This window comes from Podarcis bocagei, assembly GCF_964188305.1.
Source record: "Podarcis bocagei genome assembly, chromosome: 2".
Lineage (NCBI taxonomy): Eukaryota > Metazoa > Chordata > Lepidosauria > Squamata > Lacertidae > Podarcis > Podarcis bocagei.
Genome location: NC_138126.1, coordinates 75,954,903 through 75,977,791, shown reverse-complemented (window position 1 = coordinate 75,977,791; position 22,889 = coordinate 75,954,903). Strand labels below are relative to the sequence as shown.

Below are 22,889 nucleotides of genomic sequence, written 5' to 3'. Positions count from 1 at the left end.
TAATTTTAAGACAGCTGAAAACAAACTACTTGGGCACGGTGGGTGTTGAAGTGGTTTTATCACATGGGCTTATGAGGGATTGCTGAGGCAAATGGACTGCTCAACCAGTGATACATGAAGCTTTTTCCCCTACTCTGAGAAATCACCAAGCAACCATGCAGTAAGCCAATCAGAGAAAGGAATTCAGAATGAAAATAGTGAAGGGGCAGAAGTCAACACAGAGGAATAATTAAGAATACATTGTCTCTGAGCTGTAATGATGAGATCTAGTTTTTTTTCAAGTCCACTAATCACAAGGATCAGCCATACCTAAACCTGGTATTTTCTTCAACCGATCTGGAGAAGGACGACCATCTAATAATAATAATAATAATATCCAGGCTGATCAGTGGATTTATTCATTTTATTTGAAAAAGGAAAGTTCAGGAAAATTTTGATTGAAACTTTAGGCTACTCTTTGATGTATAAAATAAGGAGACAATTAAAATGTTCCCACTACATTAGAAATGAGATAGTAGGCCACAAAATTCACATTGTGCCAGTGTTCAACTACATAAAGAGACACTGTCAAAGGTGAGTAGGGAGAAAGCAACTGTTTTGAAGGTTGAGGCACACAGCTGTGTATAGAACAGTATCTCCCCACCCTCCAACTGACTTCTTTGTGAGTAACATGAATGATGGAGCAAGACTCATGAAATATACATTTAATTCCATGCAAGTGTCCACAGGGAGCATTTCTGCAGCCAGCGGTAAGAGTATTTTGAAAGCACATTGTACAAAACAAGGATTCAGAAAAATCAATACGGCAAAATTGCAGGTTTGGAATGTTCTGTAATGTTATGCATAAACGAAGCATAAATAGAAACTTTTAGCAAGCAATTATGTTTTCACTGCACCATAACATGTGGCTTTGAAGGTAACACAGATTGATATATCCATCCACATGCTCTCCTACAGCTGAGGCTCCTGAAAGCGCATGCTTGTATGCTCTTTGGCCTTTGAGCGATCATGCTGCCACTATTTATTCTGTAGCACAATCCAAGCATCCGCATGTGTAAGCAGTTGCACAATCTGGGTTTTAAATCAAGCAGGCGACCTGCGTGAGAAGAGGAAGCTCTGTGCTACAGACTGTTGCAACTCTTGGAAGAGTTGTTTGTAGAACAGAGATGACATGCTAGAGAGGAGGGACTTAGCAGTGTCCTCCCCACTCCGCATTGTGTGATTGCTTACACATGAGCACAGTTAAATGCCCAAATAGTGCTACTGTAAATTGACAAAAGGGACGTAGCCAGGCATGTCAACCCTCACATTCTTTAGCATCTTGACAGTCTTGCCGGAAAGACATGAAAAGGGTGGAGAAACCAGGGACAAGAAGGGATCAGTGTGAGCTAATGCAGCTATGTGTAGGTATAGGCTGCATGTCTGTTTGCACTGGGGATTAAGGAGTGTTTAGCATAGCATTATTTATACTGTCTCAGAGTCTGTACTTCAATGGCTTTAAGAACTTTGTCTGAGCAACTGGAATGTGACTCTAAGGGCCAAACTCCTGATCTCCCATTGTCTGTGTTGTTTCACTGTAGGGCTGGGATGGGGCACGGAGATCTGTAATAGGCGACAGCTCCCAACTGCTAACCCACTACTATGATGATGCAAGGACCATGTATGAGGTTTTTAGAAGGGGTTTTAATATCTCTGGTAAGTGTTAATGTGGACTTGTAGATCATAATGTTCATCTTGTCGCCTAAACTTCCTACTAGACCCACAGGGGGCTGTTGGCTCAGTTTCTGTAAGAGGCCAGTTGTGAACTGAACTTTGATGTTGACCAAGATTGGAAACTGCAATGGGCTGGAAGCAGTTTGGGATCTAGAAAACGAGGTGGTGGTCCAAATCGTTCACTGTAATTGATATTGCAACCCTTGCACATTGGTTCAAACAGCTTCAGCATCTAGCAGTATTAACTGTGTGTGTGTGCTTTCTGGCAGCCCCTCTTTGGGTGAACAGTAATCAGGGTATAAATTACTCTGTTCTGAAGCAAAAAAGATAATATCGCTAATTCCAGGAGGAGCTAAAATCATGCTATAACAATTCTACCAACCTTTAGGATAAATCTGATGTTATAATCACGCCTCATATAGCCCTCCCTTCCATCCCTCCTGAAAAATATGCAGTATTTTGTTCTTGTTAGATGGAGGTTTTTCTTATTTTCCCTTCTGCTAAAGGAAACTGAACCAATGGGAGGTGACATTTAGAATGGAAGTATCAATCAGATAATGATGATGCAGCCCTCTAGAGTCTAGATATATTAATAAGGCAGTGGAGGTGCTTAATGTCACAGTCACCTTCTCATTTCTAAATGAGAACACTGAATGGTCCTTGAGGGAACTTACAGAATGCAATATTCCATTAGGCAAGAGAGCTTCTGTTTGCATTTGATGGTTCTCTGTATGAACTCCTGGATTGCTGACATACACCCTGACCTTGATAATAACAATGGTTTATTTTTAGTCCTGCTGAGGAGCACTCAGGCTGCCAGGAAGTGCATTATTAACCATCTTTTTGGGAAAGAATTGTGGTTCTTATAGCTCATTTCATCTGTTTTTCTTTAGAAAATGGCCCCTGCTTAGGATTCAGGAAACCAAAACAGCCTTACCAGTGGTTGACCTATAAAGAGGTGAGGTTCATGTTATATTTTTCTTAATAGAACAACAACATTAGAAGAGGGTTTTTGAATTATTGCTCTTGTGGAATATGTGTTCCTTCCACACAGCAGTTTGTTGTGAACTTAGTAATGCTCACATATGGAAGGTTTCTGTAGTGTCCATATGATGTTGTCCTCATTAAGATGACATCCCATATCTCCTTTCCAATTTTATCTGGTGTTATGTGTGTCTGCCGGTGTGGTTGCTCGAGAGCGAACAGGCAAAACTCCCACTGGTCTTTTCAAGGCTTTATTATCTGTACAAAACATTTACAGTGCAGAGTGTCTCAAGTCCATGTCTGCTCACTCGCTAGCAGAATCTGGGAGTGGGCAGTCCTTAAACTTTCCCCAGCATAGCAGTCTTTTGTCCCCCATCCTACGCCTCCCCTCTCTGTGCGTAAACCGACTGCACAGAGAGGGCGTGGGCAAAGGGGGACCTGCCTCCCCCCCGCTTTGCTCAGGCCCGGTGTTGCGGCTCTTTCTAGCATCTTCCGAGCCCTGCATCACTTCCCCACTGGAGGCGGGGCTTCCCTCCTCGCCGGGTAAGAGCTGCTTTGCACGATCTTTGGAGGCTCCCTGTAACCCAACTGCTCTTCCACCTCTTGCCTCTGAGCTGATGGCAGTTCCCTGACATCTAGATTTACTAGTTCTGAAGGGAGGGAGGTTAAAATCAAATTATTTAATGGGAAAACAATATGGAACAGCATTTTGATGAATATGATGTGTGGATGCTGCACAAAACTTCCATGCATGAGAACCACCAAATTCACAGTAAACAACTCATATATATATATATATATATTCATTTTAATATCATAAATCCCTGAATATTTTACAAAAACTATACCAATCAGTATTCCATTATTGCATCCATCAAAAGTTATTTACACTGTTTAATTTATCTTAATGCTGCCAGTGTTTTCAGCTGTACACAATTATTTCCCATATATTCAATAAATGTTTTCCAATCTTCTTTAAATGTGTGTTCTTCTTGTTCTCTTATTCTATATGTTAAGTCTGCAAGTTGTGCATATTCTGTCAACTTAAGTTGCCATTCTTCTTTGGTTCACAGTAAACAACTCTTTATGAGACGCGGGTGGCGCTGTGGGTTAAACCACAGAGCCTAGGGCTTGCTGATCAGAAGGTTGGCGGTTCGAATCCCTGCGACGGGGTGAGCTCCCGTTGTTTGGTCCCTGCTCCTGCCAACCTAGCAGTTCGAAAGCACGAAGTGCAAGTAGATAAATAGGTACCGCTCTGGCGGGAAGGTAAACGGCATTTCCGTGCACTGCTCTGGTTTCACCAGAAGCAGCTTAGTCATGCTGGCCACATGACCTGGAAGCTGTATGCCGGCTCCCTCGGCCAGTAAAGCAAGATGAGTGCCGCAAATCCAGTCTCGTCTGCGACGGGACCTAACAGTCAGGGGTCCCTTTACTTTACCTAAACAACTCTTTGGAAGTGCCCATACACTATAAGAGCTGTTTGTGAACAGACAAACACAAAATCCCTGTTAAGAATATCATTGGATTTGCCTAATGCAATGTGCAAGATGATCCTCTGTTAATTCTTCTTAAGTGTTTTCTTTTACTTTCAGGTTGCCGAAAGAGCAGAAGCATTGGGATCAGGTTTACTCCAAAAGGGGTGCAAACCATCAGCAAGTCAGTTTATTGGGGTTTTTGCACAAAACCGGCCAGAGGTGAGCGTCAAGAAAACCAGAGCCTTATCTCCAACTTCACATTTTATTCATATTTATTGCAAACTGTAACTTATACCTTTCATAATCTCCTTCCAGTGGATCATTTCTGAGCTGGCTTGCTATACCTATTCCATGGTTGTGGTTCCCCTGTATGATACGTTAGGCCCTGGAGCCATTCGTTATATTATCAACACAGGTAAAAAGAAATGTAGATTCATTGTGAGTAAATAGCTTCATAGAAAGCTATTTTTGCTATGTAAAACAGACACAGCTTTGGCTGTTCAAAGGGAGCATTATTTCACCAATAATAATCGCTTCACTTCTGAATCCTCACCTTCTAGTGAAATGTTAGAAGAGAAAACAGAATGTCTTGCACACACACAAAAGACTGACTGGGTGGTATATAATGGTACTCCTTGGCAGGATGATATAAGCCAACCAAGCTACCCTAGGGCAGTTTGGTTGACTGTGTGTTTTATTGTGTAGGTTGTCAAGCCAATATCAACATTGTGATATTTAATAGGTACTTTTAGTGTTAATATTCAAATACTGCATCTTTTTAAGATCCTTTACCAAGTCCTCATTCCCTACAAAAAAAAGCTATTAAAATTTCAGCAGGGCAATCAGACCTAACCTGTCAAATTCATACCTTTGAACGCACTTCAGAAGATACCCAAGGTGGAATTTGAACATTAAGCACTAGTATCAACAGAGTCTAGTTGTGGCTCTGTAATGGTTTCCTTTTTGGAGTTCCAGGGTAACACTAGTTCATTTCAGCAGTCATCCACTGGCAATGTAGTACCAGAACACCTGCACTTTCATTTTGCGTTTTGGCTTTTTTTCTGGCAACAATCATTTCCCATCAGAAAATATCGATCTCTCTGCTCCCTTTCTTTTTAAACACTAAAGCAACTGAAGGCGTATACCAGTATTTCCAAAGGAAAACTGTCATAAAATGTGTGTGAGAGTGTGTTATTTTGTATCCTGCTTTTTGCCCAAAGACCCAAAGTGGCTCATGACATTTATGAAGTAGGGCACGTTCAGCCATGGGGAGAGTCAGGCCAGAAGATGAAGAACAAGTTGAAAACTAGGAGAACAAGTTGAAAACTAAAATTTTAAAATATTGAAATCAAGATCCACAGAAGAAAGCAAGGGTGGTTGATGAGCCTGGAAAAGCAAGAGCTGTTAAATTAAGGAATTGGTGTATTTGTTTATTTGAGCTATTCCACTGTATCGACCAGGGTGAAGTACAAAACATAGGCTGATATCTGGTGCTGGTCATACTCCAAAAAAAATCCATCCACTTAAGACCATTGATTTCAGTGCTCTATTCTGAATATGACTCAGTTGGGCATCACCAATTAAATAAAACCCAGCCAACCAAATAATAAAATAAGCAACATAGTAAAATGCACCAATGAACAAAAAAGTCAGTTAAACACCAGAGTAGGTGAATCAACATAAAGCACTTAAAATGCATTGGCAAATGAATAAACCTTAAGCTGTGCATTGAAATGATAACAATTGTTGGTCCTGCTTCTTTCTGTAAAGGGTGGGATGGGATTTCACTGATGGGAGGCCACCACAGAAAAGGCTCCTCTGCATTCCTATATCTCTTTGTATAGTGGTCAGTGACAAATTTCAATGGAGGGCGGATTATGATTTTTTAAAAAGAGAAATGTGTTGACACTGCACTGCAATTTTTTTAAACTTATTTTCTGTTTGTTTCTTTGTGTGTTTAGCTGATATTTCTATAGTAGTTTGTGATAAGCCAGAAAAAGCCAGAATCCTCTTAGAAAATGTAGAGAAAAAACAAACTCCGGGCTTGAAATTCATTATTTTGATGGACCCTTTTGAGAAGGATCTTAAAGAAAGAGGGCAAAAGTGTGGAGTTCAAATCCAGGCTATGCAGGAAGTAGAGGTAAGGTTCTTATGCACTGTTTAACTGATCTCACGTTACACTGTTTATGCAGTTAAGCAGCAGTTCCACAGAATTATAACAAATTAAAGTTATGTGATATGCCATCATAATGTGTGTGTGTGTGTGTGTGTGTGTGTGTGTGTGTGTGTGTGTGTGTGTGTGAAGACTTGTCAAGACTAGCACAAGTATAAAATGCACTGATGGACAATCAAAGATGGCCAAAGTAATAATAATAAGTGGTGATTATTTTTTATGTCTATGCTTTTCATTGTGCAAACAGTTTTTCCTCTTATTTGTCGCCATCTGATATTACAACATGACACAAGCAAATGAGAGGCACACTGCAGAAAGGCATCTGCAGAAAGTGTAACCCTGGTGACTCAAGAAAGTGGGCCAATCCACAGGCTATAGCATGGGTGGCTAACCTCTGGCCTTCCAGATGTTGTTGGGACCCCCAGCCAGCATGGCCAATGGTCCAGCAACATCTAAAGGGCACTAGGTTAGCCACCTTCCTGCAGCAGGGCTAAAGGCCTTTGGCCAATCCACATATATTAAATTGTTCTCCTTTTTATTAAATCCTTTCAGGACTGTGGTCGAGAAAGTTGGCGTGCCCCTGTAGTGAGTATAATCCCTTTTATTCCACACTGAACAGTTCCTCATAAACAATGAGCACAATTTACCACAAACGTCCCCGGTGCAAGCATAACTGAAATGAATGAAAGCTGCAGAACAGCCTGTCTCTGTCCTTGTGCATGGCCCATTTGTTTTAATGAAAGCTGGTGCAGGGGTCTTTGTAGATGATTCTCATATTGAAGTACCATGTGGTTTTAAATGGAATCCAAGTTACTTGTGAAAAGCACAATTGGCCACGTTTCTTGCTTTGTATTAGAAGTTGTGCCCCTGGGTCCCTTTTTTCTGTTTTTGGGATATTTCAGCTTAATGGACGAGGCATGAGATAAGTAAAATGGCAGTAAGATGGGGGAAGGGAAATTTGCTTTGGAGGAGGAGGTAACACACTTGGTAAATATAGTCTAGTACAGATAAGTGCCTAGCCAAACTAAATGCTAGAGGTGGCCACCGAAACAGTTATTACAAAGGCCCCTTCTTCATTACAAAGCACCCTGGGTAAACAGATTGAGTGCTTAAACATTCAATATGATCAGAGACTATGTACAAAGTGATCCACTGTGGGGCAGAAATTAAAAATTCTGAGTTTTTCTCACATGAGGTATCAGCTGAGGAAAAAATTAAGCAGTGAACTCTGAGGAAATGAATGTGCTGGGCACCTACTACTGTGCTGGTCCCGAGGGTTAACCGTGCAGCGAGGTCCGAGTCTAGTCCGAGGTCAAGGGTGTGGTATGGAGGCTGTCTGTCAAAGCTGAAGCGGGGTCCAAAGCAGGGTCCAAGGCAAGGAGTCGGGTGAGGTCAGGAACTCTGGCAGAAGAGCAGGACAGGGCGCAGGCAGGAACAGGCTACCAACAATGTTGCTCCCACAACCTGGGACTGGGGCTGGCTGGCTTTTATCTGCCCCGAGGCATAGGGCGGCCCCGGTCCACAGGTGACTCGCCTCTCCTGGCCTGGAGGTGAGCACTCCTCCTGCGGGAACTTAGTTCCCTCCACCTCTCTGCCCTGAGCCTCTGCAGCTCAGGTGAGGCTGGAGGGTTACTGGACCCAGAGGCAACCTCAGCTTCCCCTGACGGGGCTGAGAGTGGAGCACCTGCAGGCAATGGGTCCTCCCTCACCTCAGGAGCCAGAGCTGACTCAGCTGGTGCCTGCACCTGAGGATCCAGCACAGGTGAGGACCCTTCGGGCTCAGGCCCCAGCCCCGGGTTCAGCTGGTTCTGGAGGCGGGGGGTCCTGTGCAGGCTGGGATTCCTCAGGTTCAGCATCCGAGTCCAAATCCCAGGCCATCACAACTACCCAACTACCTAAGTTCAGACAGCAGCCCCAGAGCTGCTAGAAGGCTGGGAATCACTTAAACTAACAGTACAAACAGGATTGGCTTGTTACCGTATTTTTCGTTCTATAGGACGCACATTTTCCCCTCCAAAAATTAAGGGGAAATGTGTGTGCGTCCTATAGAGCGAATGCAGGCTGCGCCGCTAAGCCAAAAGCCAGAACAGGAAGACTGAGCACTGCGGAGCGCTCCGTCTCGCTGCTCTAGCTTGGGGACGGCTGCGCGCAAACCTCTCCAGGACAGCGGGGTGCCTTCACCTCGCTGTCCTGCAGAAGCTAGCAAAGCTGTTCCCAAGCCAGAACAGCGAGACGGAGGGCTCCGTCTCGCTGCTCTAGCTTGGGGATTGCTGCGCGCAAACCTCTGCAGGGCAGCGGGGTGCCTTCATCCCGCTGTCCTGCAGAAGCTAGCAACGCTGTTCCCAAGCCAGAACAGCGAGACGGAGGGCTCCGTCTCGCTGCTCTAGCTTGGGGACGGCTGCGCGCAAACCTCTCCAGGGCAGCGGGGTGCCTTCACCTCGCTGTCCTGCAGAAGCTAGCAAGGCTGTTCCCAAGCCAGAACAGCGAGACGGAGGGCTCCGTCTCGCTGCTCTAGCTTGGGGATTGCTGCGCGCAAACCTCTGCAGGGCAGCGGGGTGCCTTCACCCCACTGTCCTGCAGAAGCTAGCAAAGCTGTTCCCAAGCCAGAACAGCGAGACGGAGGGCTCCGTCTCGCTGCTCTAGCTTGGGGATTGCTGCGCGCAAACCTCTGCAGGGCAGCGGGGTGCCTTCACCTCGCTGTCCTGCAGAAGCTAGCAAGGCTGTTCCCAAGCCAGAACAGCGAGACGGAGGGCTCCGTCTCGCTGCTCTAGCTTGGGGATTGCTGCGCGCAAACCTCTGCAGGGCAGCGGGGTGCCTTCATCCCGCTGTCCTGCAGAAGCTAGCAACGCTGTTCCCAAGCCAGAACAGCGAGACGGAGGGCTCCGTCTCGCTGCTCTAGCTTGGGGACGGCTGCGCGCAAACCTCTCCAGGGCAGCGGGGTGCCTTCACCTCGCTGTCCTGCAGAAGCTAGCAAGGCTGTTCCCAAGCCAGAACAGCGAGACGGAGGGCTCCGTCTCGCTGCTCTAGCTTGGGGATTGCTGCGCGCAAACCTCTGCAGGGCAGCGGGGTGCCTTCACTCCGCTGTCCTGCAGAAGCTAGCAAGGCTGTTCCCAAGCCAGAACAGCGAGACGGAGGGCTCCGTCTCGCTGCTCTAGCTTGGGGATTGCTGCGCACAAACCTCTCCAGGGCAGCGGGGTGCCTTCACCCCGCTGTCCTGCAGAAGCTAGCAAAGCTGTTCCCAAGCCAGAACAGTGAGACGGAGGGCTCTGTCTCGCTGCTCTAGCTTGGGAACGGCTGCGCGCAAACCTCTCCAGGGCAGCGGGGTGCCTTTACCTCGCTGTCCTGCAGAAGCTAGCAAAGCTGTTCCCAAGCCAGAACAGTGAGACGGAGGGCTCCGTCTCGCTGCTCTAGCTTGGGAACGGCTGCGCGCAAACCTCTCCAGGGCAGCGGGGTGCCTTCACCTCGCTGTCCTGCAGAAGCTAGCAAAGCTGTTCCCAAGCCAGAACAGTGAGACGGAGGGCTCCGTCTCGCTGCTCTAGCTTGGGGATTGCTGCGCGCAAACCTCTGCAGGGCAGCGGGGTGCCTTCACCCCACTGTCCTGCAGAAGCTAGCAAGGCTGTTCCCAAGGCAGAACAGCGAGACGGAGGGCTCCGTCTCGCTGCTCTAGCTTGGGGATTGCTGCGCGCAAACCTCTCCAGGGCAGCGGGGTGCCTTCACCCCGCTGCCCTGCAGAAGCTAGCAAAGCTGTTCCCAAGCCAGAAGAGCAAGAGGGAGGGCTCCGTCTCGCTGCTCTAGCTTGGGGATTGCTGTGCGCAAACCTCTGCAGGGCAGCGGGATGCTGCGCTCCAAAGGCTTCAGGGATCTTTGAGGCTGGCGGTGGGGGAAAGCAGCGCTTCGCCCCACCGCCAGCCCCACAAGCTCTGGTGAATGTACCTTGAACGCACCTTGTTTTAGAGGGGGAGAACAAGAAAAAAAAATTTTCCCTGTTCTCCCCCTAATATGGTCCGGTGCGTCCTATGATCCGGTGCGTCCAATGGAGCGAAAAATACGGTAATTAGCCTCGCTGAGGCCGCAGGCTGGCAGCAGATCTTTCACATACCTTTGCTGCTCCTCCTCTGGCTGCAGATAGGAGTTACTGCCATCCCAGTTGCCCCTGAGGGCGAAGGTCGCTCTGCCACTGCCTGCTTCTCTCCAGACTCTTATTTTTTCCTCCCTTGACACCTTCAATGTGCTGGGGCTTCCCTGCACCACTTCCAGTCGCCTCAGGTGACAGAGGGAGCCAAAGGCACCAATTTATGATTTCCCTCAAGCGTCTAAATATCATGGGCCAGCCCTGAGTACAATTTCTTACTCAGAGGTAAGTCCCATTGCATCCAGTGGGACTTAATCCCAGCTAAGTGTGCATATGATTGCAGCCCAGCACTCCTGCATGGCAAGTTATTCAAAGAAAGTACCGTCATCTGCTTTGTATGCTTGGAACAAAATACTTTGGCCGGAGGGACAAAAAATTCACACAGTGGGGAAGCATAATAATTTGTCTCAAACCTGCACTGTAAGGTTAAAAATGGATAAGCAATGTACAAGGAGCTCCCTGCTCCCCTTGGGAAGGAAGGCTGGGGTGTAAATCATATAAATAAGTAAAAATAAATGAACTAAGACATTTCTTTTTCTTCCATGACTTTTCTAGCCTCCTCGACCAGAAGATCTATCAATAGTCTGTTTTACTAGTGGCACTACAGGTAAACTTTACCAGTTTTGCAAGTTTTCCTTGGGCCTTAATAATGGTGACACTGTACAGAAAAGCATTTTGATTCCATTAAAATAATATGTAAATAGATATCAGATGTATGTAAATTTAAGTTATGTATATATTTTGAAACGTATTTCATATATACCAGAAAGGATATGAAAATATACTACTATACAAATTGTAGTACACTGGCAGATGAGAAACGGATAGACTGCTGCTTTGTCAGTTGTTTAAATTTATGCATTGCATTTTGAAAAATAATAGAAACATGTATGCAGAGGATATCATTAGTTTTAGTTTAACATTGCTTATTAAGTTTACTATTAAAAAAAATAAAAGTCAGCCTAGCTGAACCATTACAGCTAATGAGCCAAAGTCTCTTATCACTTGAAATGTTCACTGATGTAAAAAAAAAAAAATAACAGCTCCTGTTTTCGGATTCTGATTATTTTAACCATGTAGCCAATCCCTCTTCATTTTCTAGCAGGACATAATGAGAACTACAAACAGATCACTGCCAATATCCATGGGCTTTATCCTGAGTAACTTAGTCAGGATCCAATGTTACCCAGCAGCAAAGTAAAAAAAAAAAAAGCGCTAGAAAACTAAAGATAACAGAAACAATGAAATGCTGCCGCCCTGAAAAAAATCTCTACTTGTATCTTTCTCCTTAAGCCTCTCCAACCAGAGGAAGCAGGCATATTGTCCACCACCATAACCTTACTAGCCCCTCTTAGGAATTGACTTTGATAGAAAACAAGATGATTGTAAGATGATTGTGACAGTTCTTTCAAAACTGTGCCAAATGTCCCTTCTGAAAACCTGCCATAACCAAATGGTTGCATCCAAGTGATCCAAGAAGCTATCTACTAATTTTTATGGCATTAATTCTGACAGGGTCGGAATAACTGATTCCAGTAAGATGACAAATGATAAAGTGATACTGTATTCTATAGTGGCAAGACATTACTTAAGAGTTGAGGTTGGACACGGCCACCCCCAAAGGAAAAAAGTTATGAATTGCCATGACTGAAGAAGCTGAGTTTTTCTTGTTTGAGGCAAGGCATAAAATATAACACAAATAATCTTTACATTTCTTCTACTTTCTCAGAAATTCACTTTAATAATAATAATAATAATAATAATAATAATAATAATAATAATAATAAATTATACCCCGCCCATCTGGGCGGCTTCCAACAAAACACTAAAATACAATAACCTATTAAACATTAAAAGCTTCCCTAAACAGGGCTGCCTTCAGATGTCTTCTAAAAGTTTGGTAGATATTTTTACTTTGACATCTGGTGGGATGGCATTCCACAGGGCGGGTGCCACTACCGAGAAGGCCCTCTGCCTGGTTCCCTGTAGCTTGGCTTCTCGCAGTGAGGGAACCGCCAGAAGGCCCTCATCGCTGGAACCCAGTGTCTGGGTAGAACGATGGAGGTGGAGACACTCCTTCAGGTATACTGGACTGAGGCCGTTTAGGGCTTTAAAGGTCACCACCAACACTTTGAATTGTGCTCGGAAACGTACTGGGATATTAATCTGTGAGCCTAACAATTATTTTTTTTTAAAAAAAAAACCCTTATTGATTGAGTCTTTTTAGCTACTGCCAAAGATGCTGAAACAGTCACTAGTGGCAATGAAGATCAATTATTTTATTAGTTATTAACTGTAGGACAAAATCTCTTTTAACAAGAACTCTGTGTGTTTTGCATATTAAGTTTTTGGAATTTAAAATGCTCCTAGTGTGTGTTAGGCTAAGGGTGTGTAGACTCTGGCGCCATTTCCTGACCCAATTGAATGGCCACTGAGCAATGGAATTTTTCCCTAGGCATTTGGATTGTGTTCTGGTTTTGATCTGGATCTGATGGAAGGGCTCCAGGTGTCTGGGTGCTGCTGTTTGCACCCACATTTACATTTAACAATGTCAGTGTGATGTTTTCCGCAGCATGCTTTTGCTCTTGTATGAGTTGTGCAATACACCGGTCTAGTTCAGACGTAATGCTACACCATAGCAATTAAGCACAGCTTTCCAGATTGTCCAAACACAGACATTCTGTGGTTAATCTTAAATGTAGTTAGCAAAAGTAAGCCAGCTTCAGGGCATAGTTTAGCTTCCTGGTCTGAGGGCAAATCATGCAACCACCTTGCTGAAGCTAAGCAAGTCCAGCTCTGGTCAGTGCCTGGCTGGGTGAACCACATGTACAGAACCACATGTACACTGGCTTGGATTCCATGATGAAAGAAAGGTAGGCTGTAAATGTAGAAAAATAAACAAGCATAATGAATAGTTTATGAAGCTGGTTTGTTTTTACCGGCCATGGTTAAGACAGAGCACAGTTTTAGGGTTCAGTATTAAATGCTAAACCATAATAATAATAATAATAATAATAATAATAATAATAATAATAATAATAATAATAATAATAATTTATTATTTATACCCCGCTCATCTGGCTGAGTTTCCCCAGCCACTCTGGGCGGCTTCCAATCAAGTGTTAAAAACAATACAGCATTAAATACTAAAAACTTCCCTAAACAGGGCTGCCTTCAGATGTCTTTTAAAAAGAAGATAGCTGCTTATTTCCTTCACATTTGAAGAGAGGGCGTTCCACAGGGCGGGCGCCACTACCGAGAAGGCCCTCTGTCTGCTTCCCTGTAACCTCACTTCTCGCAATGAGGGAACTGCCAGAAGGCCCTCGGCGCTGGATCTCAGTGTCCAGGCTGAACGATGGGGGTGGAGACACTCCTTCAGGTATACAGGACTGAGGCCATTTAGGGCTTTAAAGGTCAGCACCAACACTTTGAATTGTGCTTGGAAACGTACTGGGAGCCAATGCAGATCTCTCAGGACCAGTGTTATGTGGTCCTGGCGGCCACTCCCAGTCACCAGTCTAGCTGCCGCATTCTGGATTAATTGCAGTTTCCGGGTCAATCTAAAGTGGAAGTGGAATCTGCTGATCTAGTTGTGGCTGTGTGAGAAGAGAGAGAATGAATGAGTGAACAAGCCTGGGGCAGCGGGAGGGCTAGGTTCCTTCTCCTAACAGGAAACCATTTTTGCCTTCAACATGACTGCTTTTCCTGCTTCCTGCCATGTTGAGGTGGCAGCACTAGAAATTGCAGCCTAAATATGCTTGGGACCCTCCAGGACAGCAGGAGGGAGGGTGCAATGGCTGTAGGAGAAAAGGGAAATTTGTGAACATAGCTCCTGTTCATTGAAGCCTTCAATGGATCAAAGAGCCTTCTGTGAATGGAAGTACGCCATACAAAATAGCCCTAAGTGTTTTAAATAAAAATAATTATCATTTCTAGTCTAAACATCAGTCAGGGACTATCTAGGATGTGAGACACAGTCCAAATCAGAGGCTTGGAACCAAACCCTGTTCTTTACCTTGGGGTACATTCTTCCCATATACACACATACACTTCTGACTTGCCCCACAGGTGTTGAGCCAAGCCAGGCAGTTTTAGTTAACACGGTTATTGTATTAACACAATTAATGATAGATCCATTGCTGCTGACATCTAGTCACTTATGGCCAAAAACATGTTGCTGTCTGAGTTAAGGGGCAAGATTGTGCTGCCTCCCATATTCCTCACACAAAAACCAAATGGATTGCTTTAGAGAAATCCCAGTGAGTGTCTTAAGCAATACTGAAGTAATGGTTTGACATATATAAAGCTATAACACACAAACCTTTGAAAACATTTAAAAGCTGCTTGCTTTTCAAGGTAGTCCAGGAGCAAGCATGTTCATTTTAATGATACTTCAAAATGAGGTCACTTGGAGGAAAAGCTTATTGTGCCCTCTTTCAACACCAGACAGAAAAGTATTCCTCAGGAAATGGAAAAGGTCCATTGCTAGTGGTCCCTGGAGGTTCGTTTTGTGGTTACATGTGCGGCTTTTTACACCTCCCTTCCATGAGTATGCTTTCTTTAAAACTAGGGCAACTAAAGCATTTTAAATTGTTAAAAGTGCTCAACAAATCAGCTGAGAATGTGCATCCTTTTATGGCTCACTGTATACTAGATAATCCAGAGGCAGTTTCCTGAGAGAGTCCAGTGGTGCTGGTTGTCTCTGCTGTATACCAACTATAATCTTCCCTTCAGTCTTGTTTATGACAATAGTGTTCACAGAAGTCTAATTTCATCTGCATGATAGGCATAACGGAAGGGAATCCTGATTTAACTACAGCTGTGCTGGGATTTCAAATGTATGCACAGAGCTCAGTTTGGGTCACTGAGGTGGTTCTGCTTTATCAGTGGTGGAGAATCTGTGGTGCTTCAGGTTTTGCTGGACTCCTCCCATCATCCCTGACCATCGGTCCTGCTGGCTGGGGCTGATGTAAGGCGAGAGTCCAGAAACATCTGGCATGCTGCAGGTTCCTCATCTCCGTATTATGCTTTGGTCCAGAAAAAGAAACGGGATTTCCCTTTAATTCAACTTTGGAAACTCTTAAGTGTTCCTTTGATGTATTTTTCTTCTTCCATTCTCCAGGTAACCCTAAAGGTGCTATGCTGACTCATGGGAATGTGGTTGCTGATTTTTCAGGTTTTTTGAAAGTGACAGAGGTGAATATTCTATCTGATTTATTTATGTTGCAAAAAAAAATTCAGCAGAATGTATAACATGCGGTGAATCGGTTACTTTGATGTGGAAACAGCTACCGGATGTGAAACTGCCTTTTTGAGAGGTCCTCCTTGCCTTGGTGCATCTGGTGATACTCTTTCAAACAGAGCTGGGTTGAGTGTTTTGCAGGAGGCTGAAATCTCCAGATCCATCAAAATAATTCAGGTATCAGTTAAGATACTAGCCTACAATGGTCAGTGAGTCTTTTTCTACATAGAAAAGGTTTCAGAATTTTGTTTAAGTCTTTATCCTCTTTTGTATGAGGATAACATCCCAACTTGAGGATAAAGTTAGAAATATTTTGGAAAGAGGGAAGCAAATCAGGGCAGGAGCAGTGTGTCCTCAGCTTCAAAATGAGATAGCAGTCCGTGTTACCTAAAATGGGTCACAGAACTCTGAACGCTTCTTCTCTTTGTGCTCTGGAATAACTGCCAATAGGAATGTCATTTTCCATCATTCTCTGTCTGTCTCTCTCTCTCTGTACTCCAGATTGGAGTATATACCATAAATGTATTTCCTACAGTAAAGCTTCATCTGCATTGCTGAAAAACCTCAGTCTCGTGCAGTGCCTTGTTAGGTGCACTGATAGTCCTTCCCATTGTATTTACCAACTCTTCTAACTGGTTGACTTTTGCTTTCTTAAAGCATGGGTCCTACAATTAATGCAGTAGCAGGAAGCATGGTGGGGCAGTGCCACTCATCTGACCTCCCTCCAACTGAATCACTACTGCATGCCATGATGTTGCGGGACAGCGGCAAGGCAGTACAGTGCAAATGCACCAGCAGGAGCACTGTATTAGTTCTGCAGGCACATTGGCACTGTGCTGACCTTAGTGGCATCTTGCTCCTTCCCCTCTCCATCCTGGTATGCAGCAGCGACTCAGTCAGAGGAACTTCAGCTGAGTGGCAGAGGCCTGCCACACTGTCAGCTTCTGTATTTATGTAAGTCATAATTCATAGGGGCTTACATGGATATAATCCCCTGTAAGACTGTGAGGAGTTATCAGCGTAATATGAGAAGGAAATGTAATTGTAAAATGTAACCACAAGTGATTCCTTCTGTGCATTGCTCTTCTTAGTTTGAATCTGAAATAATGTAATGTCTTTGGAGGTTAAATGAGAACCTAGAATCAATGATGGGTTGTAAAAATAGGATCAAATTATCCAACATCAAAGCATTGTTAAATCAAAGGATTTGTCCAGCCTTAGCAAGAATGTGTTGGACTGTTCATGAAAGTTTAGTACAATTGAGGAACATGTGCCATCAGTCTCTCTGTTCCTGGATGAATGCATCCAGAAGAAAGTTGCTTTATATAGTCCCGTTTGTAGAATCACTAAACAGGATTAAAAAAAACCACTCCACATTTTAGATGTGTGATTTATGATCACTGTCGTTTCAGTTAGTTTGCCATGATTTCCATAGCCAAAATAAATAAATAAATAAATAAATAAATAGTAGCTTAAAGGTTGGTAGCTTAATTCTTTTTGCCATTCGTGAGCATGTTTAGTGTTACGGGCTGGGCTTACAATTCCGTAGCAGTTTAATTCCACGTTAATTACCCTTCAAGTGCCCTTATGGATTATGTGGATCAAACTCACTTTCCTTTAAAAAAAAAAATGAACAAAAGAGAGGAAGATAAAAAGATGGCCTCTTCCAGTGAGAAAACTTTGTGATCATGGTAGCAAAAATCTGCTGGGTATTAACTAATGTTACATTATCATTTAAAGTTGATATCCAAGTGCCGATTTAAACCATAGCAGGAGTCTAATACTTTAAGTCTGCAAGATTAGCTCATAAGGTTGCCTTCTTTTTCTCTCCCTAGTAGGATTTCTATGCCAAGCTGCCTGGTAGGAAAAATCTAATCTATTAAATTTTGGTTATCAAATTGCCTTTGTATCCCCGCAAAGTGTCACTTGCTACATTTCTATTGAAGAACATAGGAAGCTGTCTTATAAACTGAGTCCGACCATTGGTCTATCTGGCTCAGTAGCTAACACTGACTGGCAGCAGCTCTCCAGAATTTCAAACAGGAACCTTTTCCAGCCCTACCTGGAAATACCAGGGATTGGACCTGGAACTTTTTGCAAGCAAAGCACATAGGTTCCAGCACTGAGCCACAGTCCTGCTTATCGGGTAGCTTATTAGTGGCAAAAGAATCCTGCCAGGGAGGGGTGAGGATCCTGTCAACCTTATGATCCAATCTTCTGGTTTTGAGCTGTACTAATGCTCAAATGGGCATTTGGAAATAAAGTTTAAATCATTTGGCATACAAGGTGTACAAAAAAGATCTGCTGTAGCCGAGTGGTGCAGGACACACTTTGCATGCAAAAGATCTTCGGTTCAGTTCACAGCATCTGCCCGCAGGGCTGTGGAGGACTCCTGCCTGACAGTCTGGAAATCTGCATCCAGTCAGTGCAGAGCGATAGACTGTGGCTTCCCATGCTCCCAAGTCAGGTGAATGTTGGCACTCAGCTTTGTTGTTTAGCAACCTTTGCAGGAAACCTCTTAGGAGAAAAGAGCTATGCCTTACCTTGGAATATCACAGGGCAACAGAAGTGTCAAGGACAGAGGACAAGAAGCCCAAGCGCATTGGTCGAAGGGCATGCTCACCACCCAGCTCTCCACACATGCTCTGCGCAGTGGAGAGCGCTCTCTGCATACGTCCCTGTGTTCTTCACCACTCCTGCTAACATAGTTCCATTGGTGTTGTGGCCTAACGCATTACTTCAAACACTGTTCTCTTTTTTCTCGCTTAATAATCTTTACCCCTTTTGCTCCTCTTGGTGCCATTTTTCTTTTTTATTGTTTTATGACTTTCTTGTTGTGTCTTCCTGTCAGTGTTTCTTTCCTTTCTGTCTCCCATGCCCTTCATCTGCAGAAAGTGATCTTTCCGAGACAGGACGATGTGCTCATCTCCTTCCTGCCTTTGGCTCACATGTTTGAAAGAGTGATACAGGTAAGAAACCTGTCTAGACTGACCCGGGCCTTGCGGGGCTCCTTGTTTTTGTTTTTTTTCCAGAGTCAGTGGTCTCCTACATTTGAGGATGCACACATTTCCTATTTGCCTTTAGCACACATGTTTGAGAGAATGGTACAGGTAAGGTCTTAGTGTCAGTGGAAGTCCACTAATTCCCCTTGATCAATGAGTCTGCTAATGGTCACATTTGTATGCCACACTAAACTGTAGTTTAGCATGATGCGCATAAGCTGCACAGAGCTGCAGTGTCAGGCTTACACACTCCTCCTCCTCTGCATGTCTGAGAAAAGGAGTGATTTCAACATGGTCAGTTTCCACAAGCCCTGTTCAAAGCATAGTTTCTGAAGCTGTATTGTTTAAACTAACCATAGTTAACATTAAGAACAGCTCTAGGCTTAGGCAACATGGGAAACAGTGCTTAACCAAAAGTGAAGGCTTTTGAACTCCTCCTCATGGCTGCATGGAAGTAAGAGAGGGGAGGAGACGGAAGAGCCTGAAGCAAGCATAGGCAAACTCGGCCTAATGGTCAGGGATGATGGGAGTTGTAGTCCCAAAACATCTGGAGGGCTGAGTTTGCCTATGCCTGGCCTGAGGCTTAATGCTGCCTGTGCACATCCATGGTTTAGCCATGGTTTGGGTTTTACCGTGGATTTGGTGGCTGCAATGTGGTTTGCAACTACAGCCTGTCTACTGTAAAAGTAAAAACACTTACACTCCAGAAATGCCATGGGCTATTTGACAGGGGGAATTTTCAAGCCCCAGTTCTTTGGCACCACCCCAGACAATAGCTCCCAACTTCCAACTTCTGCAGAACCTGTCTGCTGCAGCATAACGGGATACTGACTGCTCCGAAACTAGTGTTGAAATTTCTAGTGGACTTAAACACGACTGAATAAGCATTCTTTTATTCCACTGACTTAAAGCTGGGTCTGAAGAAAACTGTCCCCAACAGAGCCTGAATCACAGCACCAAATGTAGTTTTCCTTTAGCAAGGAAACAAATATCAACAAATAAAGGTCTCTTTTGAAGAAACTTTTATATGAATTTGAGATTAATCCAGTTACCATGCAAAAGAACGGAAAGGCCCAAAGGTTAAATAATAACAACATATTATTTTCTGAGAGAGTCTAGAAATTGGACAGCTCTTGATAACAGATTTGGGGGTGGGGAGGAGAAAAATGCCTCCCTGTCCCGTTCTGCTGAGATATTCCTTCTGTCAATGGACAGGCAGCATTGAGTACTCCCCTACAGAAATTAACAACCGGAGAGGCAGTTTTCATAAGCACCATAATGACAGTAGCTGCTGCCAGTTCATAAATCATCTGGTTCACATATTACATTGTCTATGCTAACATATACTGGGAAAAGTACAAGACCCTTTGCATGTAGGTGTCCTGGCTCCCACCCAACACACAGAAACCCTAATGTGTGAGTAAGACGAGATGTTTATTCACGCAAGTAATGGTACAAGGTCAGCAGAAGACAAAGAGTTCAGGAATCAGGGAATACTTTCAGAACTGGATGGAAGCAACAAAGATGTCCCGACAGGTTTCATGCCCCACCCACTAACCTTTTAAAGGCATAGCATGCTCACTCACAAGATTCACTCACTTTGTAGGAATGTCAGAATTGCAACCATGTGCAGGGTGGGTGGGTCTGCTCCCTTCTGCGAAAGTGGCAGCTGCTTCTAGGCAACATTACTGCACCCTAGGCTCCAGATTCCCTGTCTAGCAACGCCTGATCTCACCATTCAGGTCTCCTTTCAGTTTCCTCCTCCGATGTTGGGGCTTGCCAATCCAAACCTGATCCCAATCACACAGCTGAGATCTTAACATTATGACCAAATGACCCATACTAAATGACCCAGATCAAGGAGAGCTATTCATAAACACGCAAATAATGCTTAAGAAAGCATTGTTTAAATGAGCAGGAAGAATAGTCACTATGTATGTGATTAAACTAAAATTTATTTTTTTCTGCTTTTCCCATCACAGTCTGTAGTGTATTGCCATGGCGGGCGAATTGGGTTCTTCCAAGGGGACATTCGCCTACTGTCTGATGATATGAAAGCACTGCGTCCCACCATATTTCCTGTTGTGCCAAGACTGCTGAACAGGATGTATGACAAGGTAAGCCTAACGTATGTTTTAGGGATTAAAATAATCAGTGATGGTCTACAGTTCTGTTACCCAATGAAGTTAAGTGGACCTACTGAATACTACTTTTTTGCATCTTGAATTCTTTGGCTGCTTTGTTTTCCACTTTGCTGTAAACCAGCAGAAACAAATTTACTCAGAGTTATCACATTTGAAAAGTGAAATGAACTCCCAAGTTATACCTAGTTTTGTGCATTACTGTTTATTACATGTAGTCAGTATAACTTGCACATCCTCAGTATGAGTCTCCCTTCTGTCTGATGTAGCTTAGCAGATAGGATACTGAACAGAAGAAACTTGTGCCTCTAGTTCCACCACCTATGCTTTTCTATGCCTGAAGATTATTATTGCTAGCAGGATGCCCAGAAGGTGAGCTTTGACTTGTGAAGCCATGGTCTGTTAATCAAAGCTGTTTCGCTTACTAAATTAATGTATTGGTACACACAACGGAAAGGAGTTTTAAAGTGATTTCAAGAAAAGCACAAAATTACATTATAAAAATATTCATACAAACGATATAGCACCCAGTCTGCTTTATCAGAGAAGCTCCCTTTCCACCGACTTGCAAAAAGCAAGTGTTAAGGTGTCATGTGCAATATTATTAGGGCTGTTTGTGAGCGGGGAATTAGCATCCCAGTCAGACTTAAAAACCTTTCTCCTGAGAAGCCTCAAGTTTCTAAATGCAAGCCTTCTCATTACTGGGCCATGGGAAGTTTCTGACAGGGAGCCACTGTAGACTCTTTCCGGCACTCTGTGCCTTGTTTGTAAGCAGGGAATGTGCACTAGGGCAAGGTGATGTTATCAATACGTTCTCAGCTGTCACCATGGACTGATTGGTGCTTTACATGCATGGGGTGCTGCTAAGCTGTGAAAGGTACACAACAGGAAATTTTCCAGAGATGATTTCCAGGAGTGTCTGCTAAGAGTTGACCTACTTTCTATTTTCTAATAATGTTATGACTGCACTATGCTTGATTTACCTGTCATATCCGGAAACTATGAATGTGATACACATTTATTATTGGTACCCAGTTCTCATCTAGGTTTTCTGTATCCACCCCCCTAGATACAAAACAGACTTCTAGATACAATTTATATATTTTTTGTTTGGAAATTGATTCAACGTTCTTTCTTTTTCTTTAATTTGATGTGGAAGGCAAGCATGTGTACATCATACTGCAACATTTGCCAATAAAATACTTCGGGGTGGTGATGGTGGGGCTGACTTCTGGTGAAATCTCGTCTATCTGGATAGTCAGTAGAGAAGGGTGTGTGTTTGTGTGTGTGTGTGTGTAGAAACCAGCCAATGATAACATTTATATTTATTGCTCTGCCCACTTCCACCTGTGGCCCCACCCAATCCTGGAATGTGGCCCTCAGCAAGGACTGTGTCCCGTGGGCTGCCGAAGCCTGTACATTTCTTTGCTTTTTCACATCTTTGATGTGTACTAGCATTGTATACCTGAGAATGGATTTGCAAGCAGGAAAAGGAGATTGTGAATCAACACACCTGAAGTTGTAACAGCAACGTGAAAGAAGTCTGACTTCCACTCTCTAACATTTTTGCATGTGGGGCTGTTTATAAAATGATTTCTGATGAATCTTAGGTTGGTTTGACATGGAGATTTGCCATAATTGCCACATCATAAAATATTAATAAAAATAACAGCCAGCCACAATTAGCTCATTAACAGACTGGGAACTGCTCTGCAGCAGCCAGATGTTTCTATTCTGTTGTTACAATATCCCCAATAATTCTATATAGCTGTGCCAAGCTAATTACACAATGGAAGCCCTTGGGATACCTTAATCTCTATACATACTTTTCAGTGATTTTGTTTTCCCTTAGAAGAGAACAGAAAGCATAATTCAAAGTGAATTGCAGCAGAAGAGCTTTATTGTTAACTTTTAGCAGTGGTATAGTTATGATTAATTCAAACAATTAATTATACTGCTGGCATCTGTGGAGCCCTGTCTGCTTATGCCAGTGATAAATTTGGTCCCACTTCCCTTTTAAGCTGTGC

General features: G+C 43.8%; 1 protein-coding gene across 10 annotated transcripts in view; it reads left to right on the top strand.

Annotated features, from left to right (window-relative positions):
• The window catches only part of ACSL6 (acyl-CoA synthetase long chain family member 6), a 79,441-nt gene that overhangs the window by 42,384 nt on the left and 14,168 nt on the right, over positions 1-22,889 (top strand). For 5 of the 10 annotated variants that reach the window (XM_081185560.1, XM_081185562.1, XM_081185564.1 and 2 more), the window contains exons 3-12: positions 1,581-1,695; positions 2,607-2,671; positions 4,290-4,391; positions 4,488-4,587; positions 6,134-6,312; positions 6,898-6,930; positions 11,033-11,084; positions 15,600-15,673; positions 18,611-18,829; positions 20,704-20,838. In XM_081185560.1, the coding sequence (XP_081041686.1) occupies positions 1,581-1,695; positions 2,607-2,671; positions 4,290-4,391; positions 4,488-4,587; positions 6,134-6,312; positions 6,898-6,930; positions 11,033-11,084; positions 15,600-15,673; positions 18,611-18,829; positions 20,704-20,838 (1,074 nt within the window). The remainder of the gene's footprint in view (positions 1-1,580; positions 1,696-2,606; positions 2,672-4,289; positions 4,392-4,487; positions 4,588-6,133; positions 6,313-6,897; positions 6,931-11,032; positions 11,085-15,599; positions 15,674-18,610; positions 18,830-20,703; positions 20,839-22,889) is intronic. The other 5 variants (XM_081185565.1, XM_081185567.1, XM_081185569.1 and 2 more) reach the window with 2 other exon arrangements.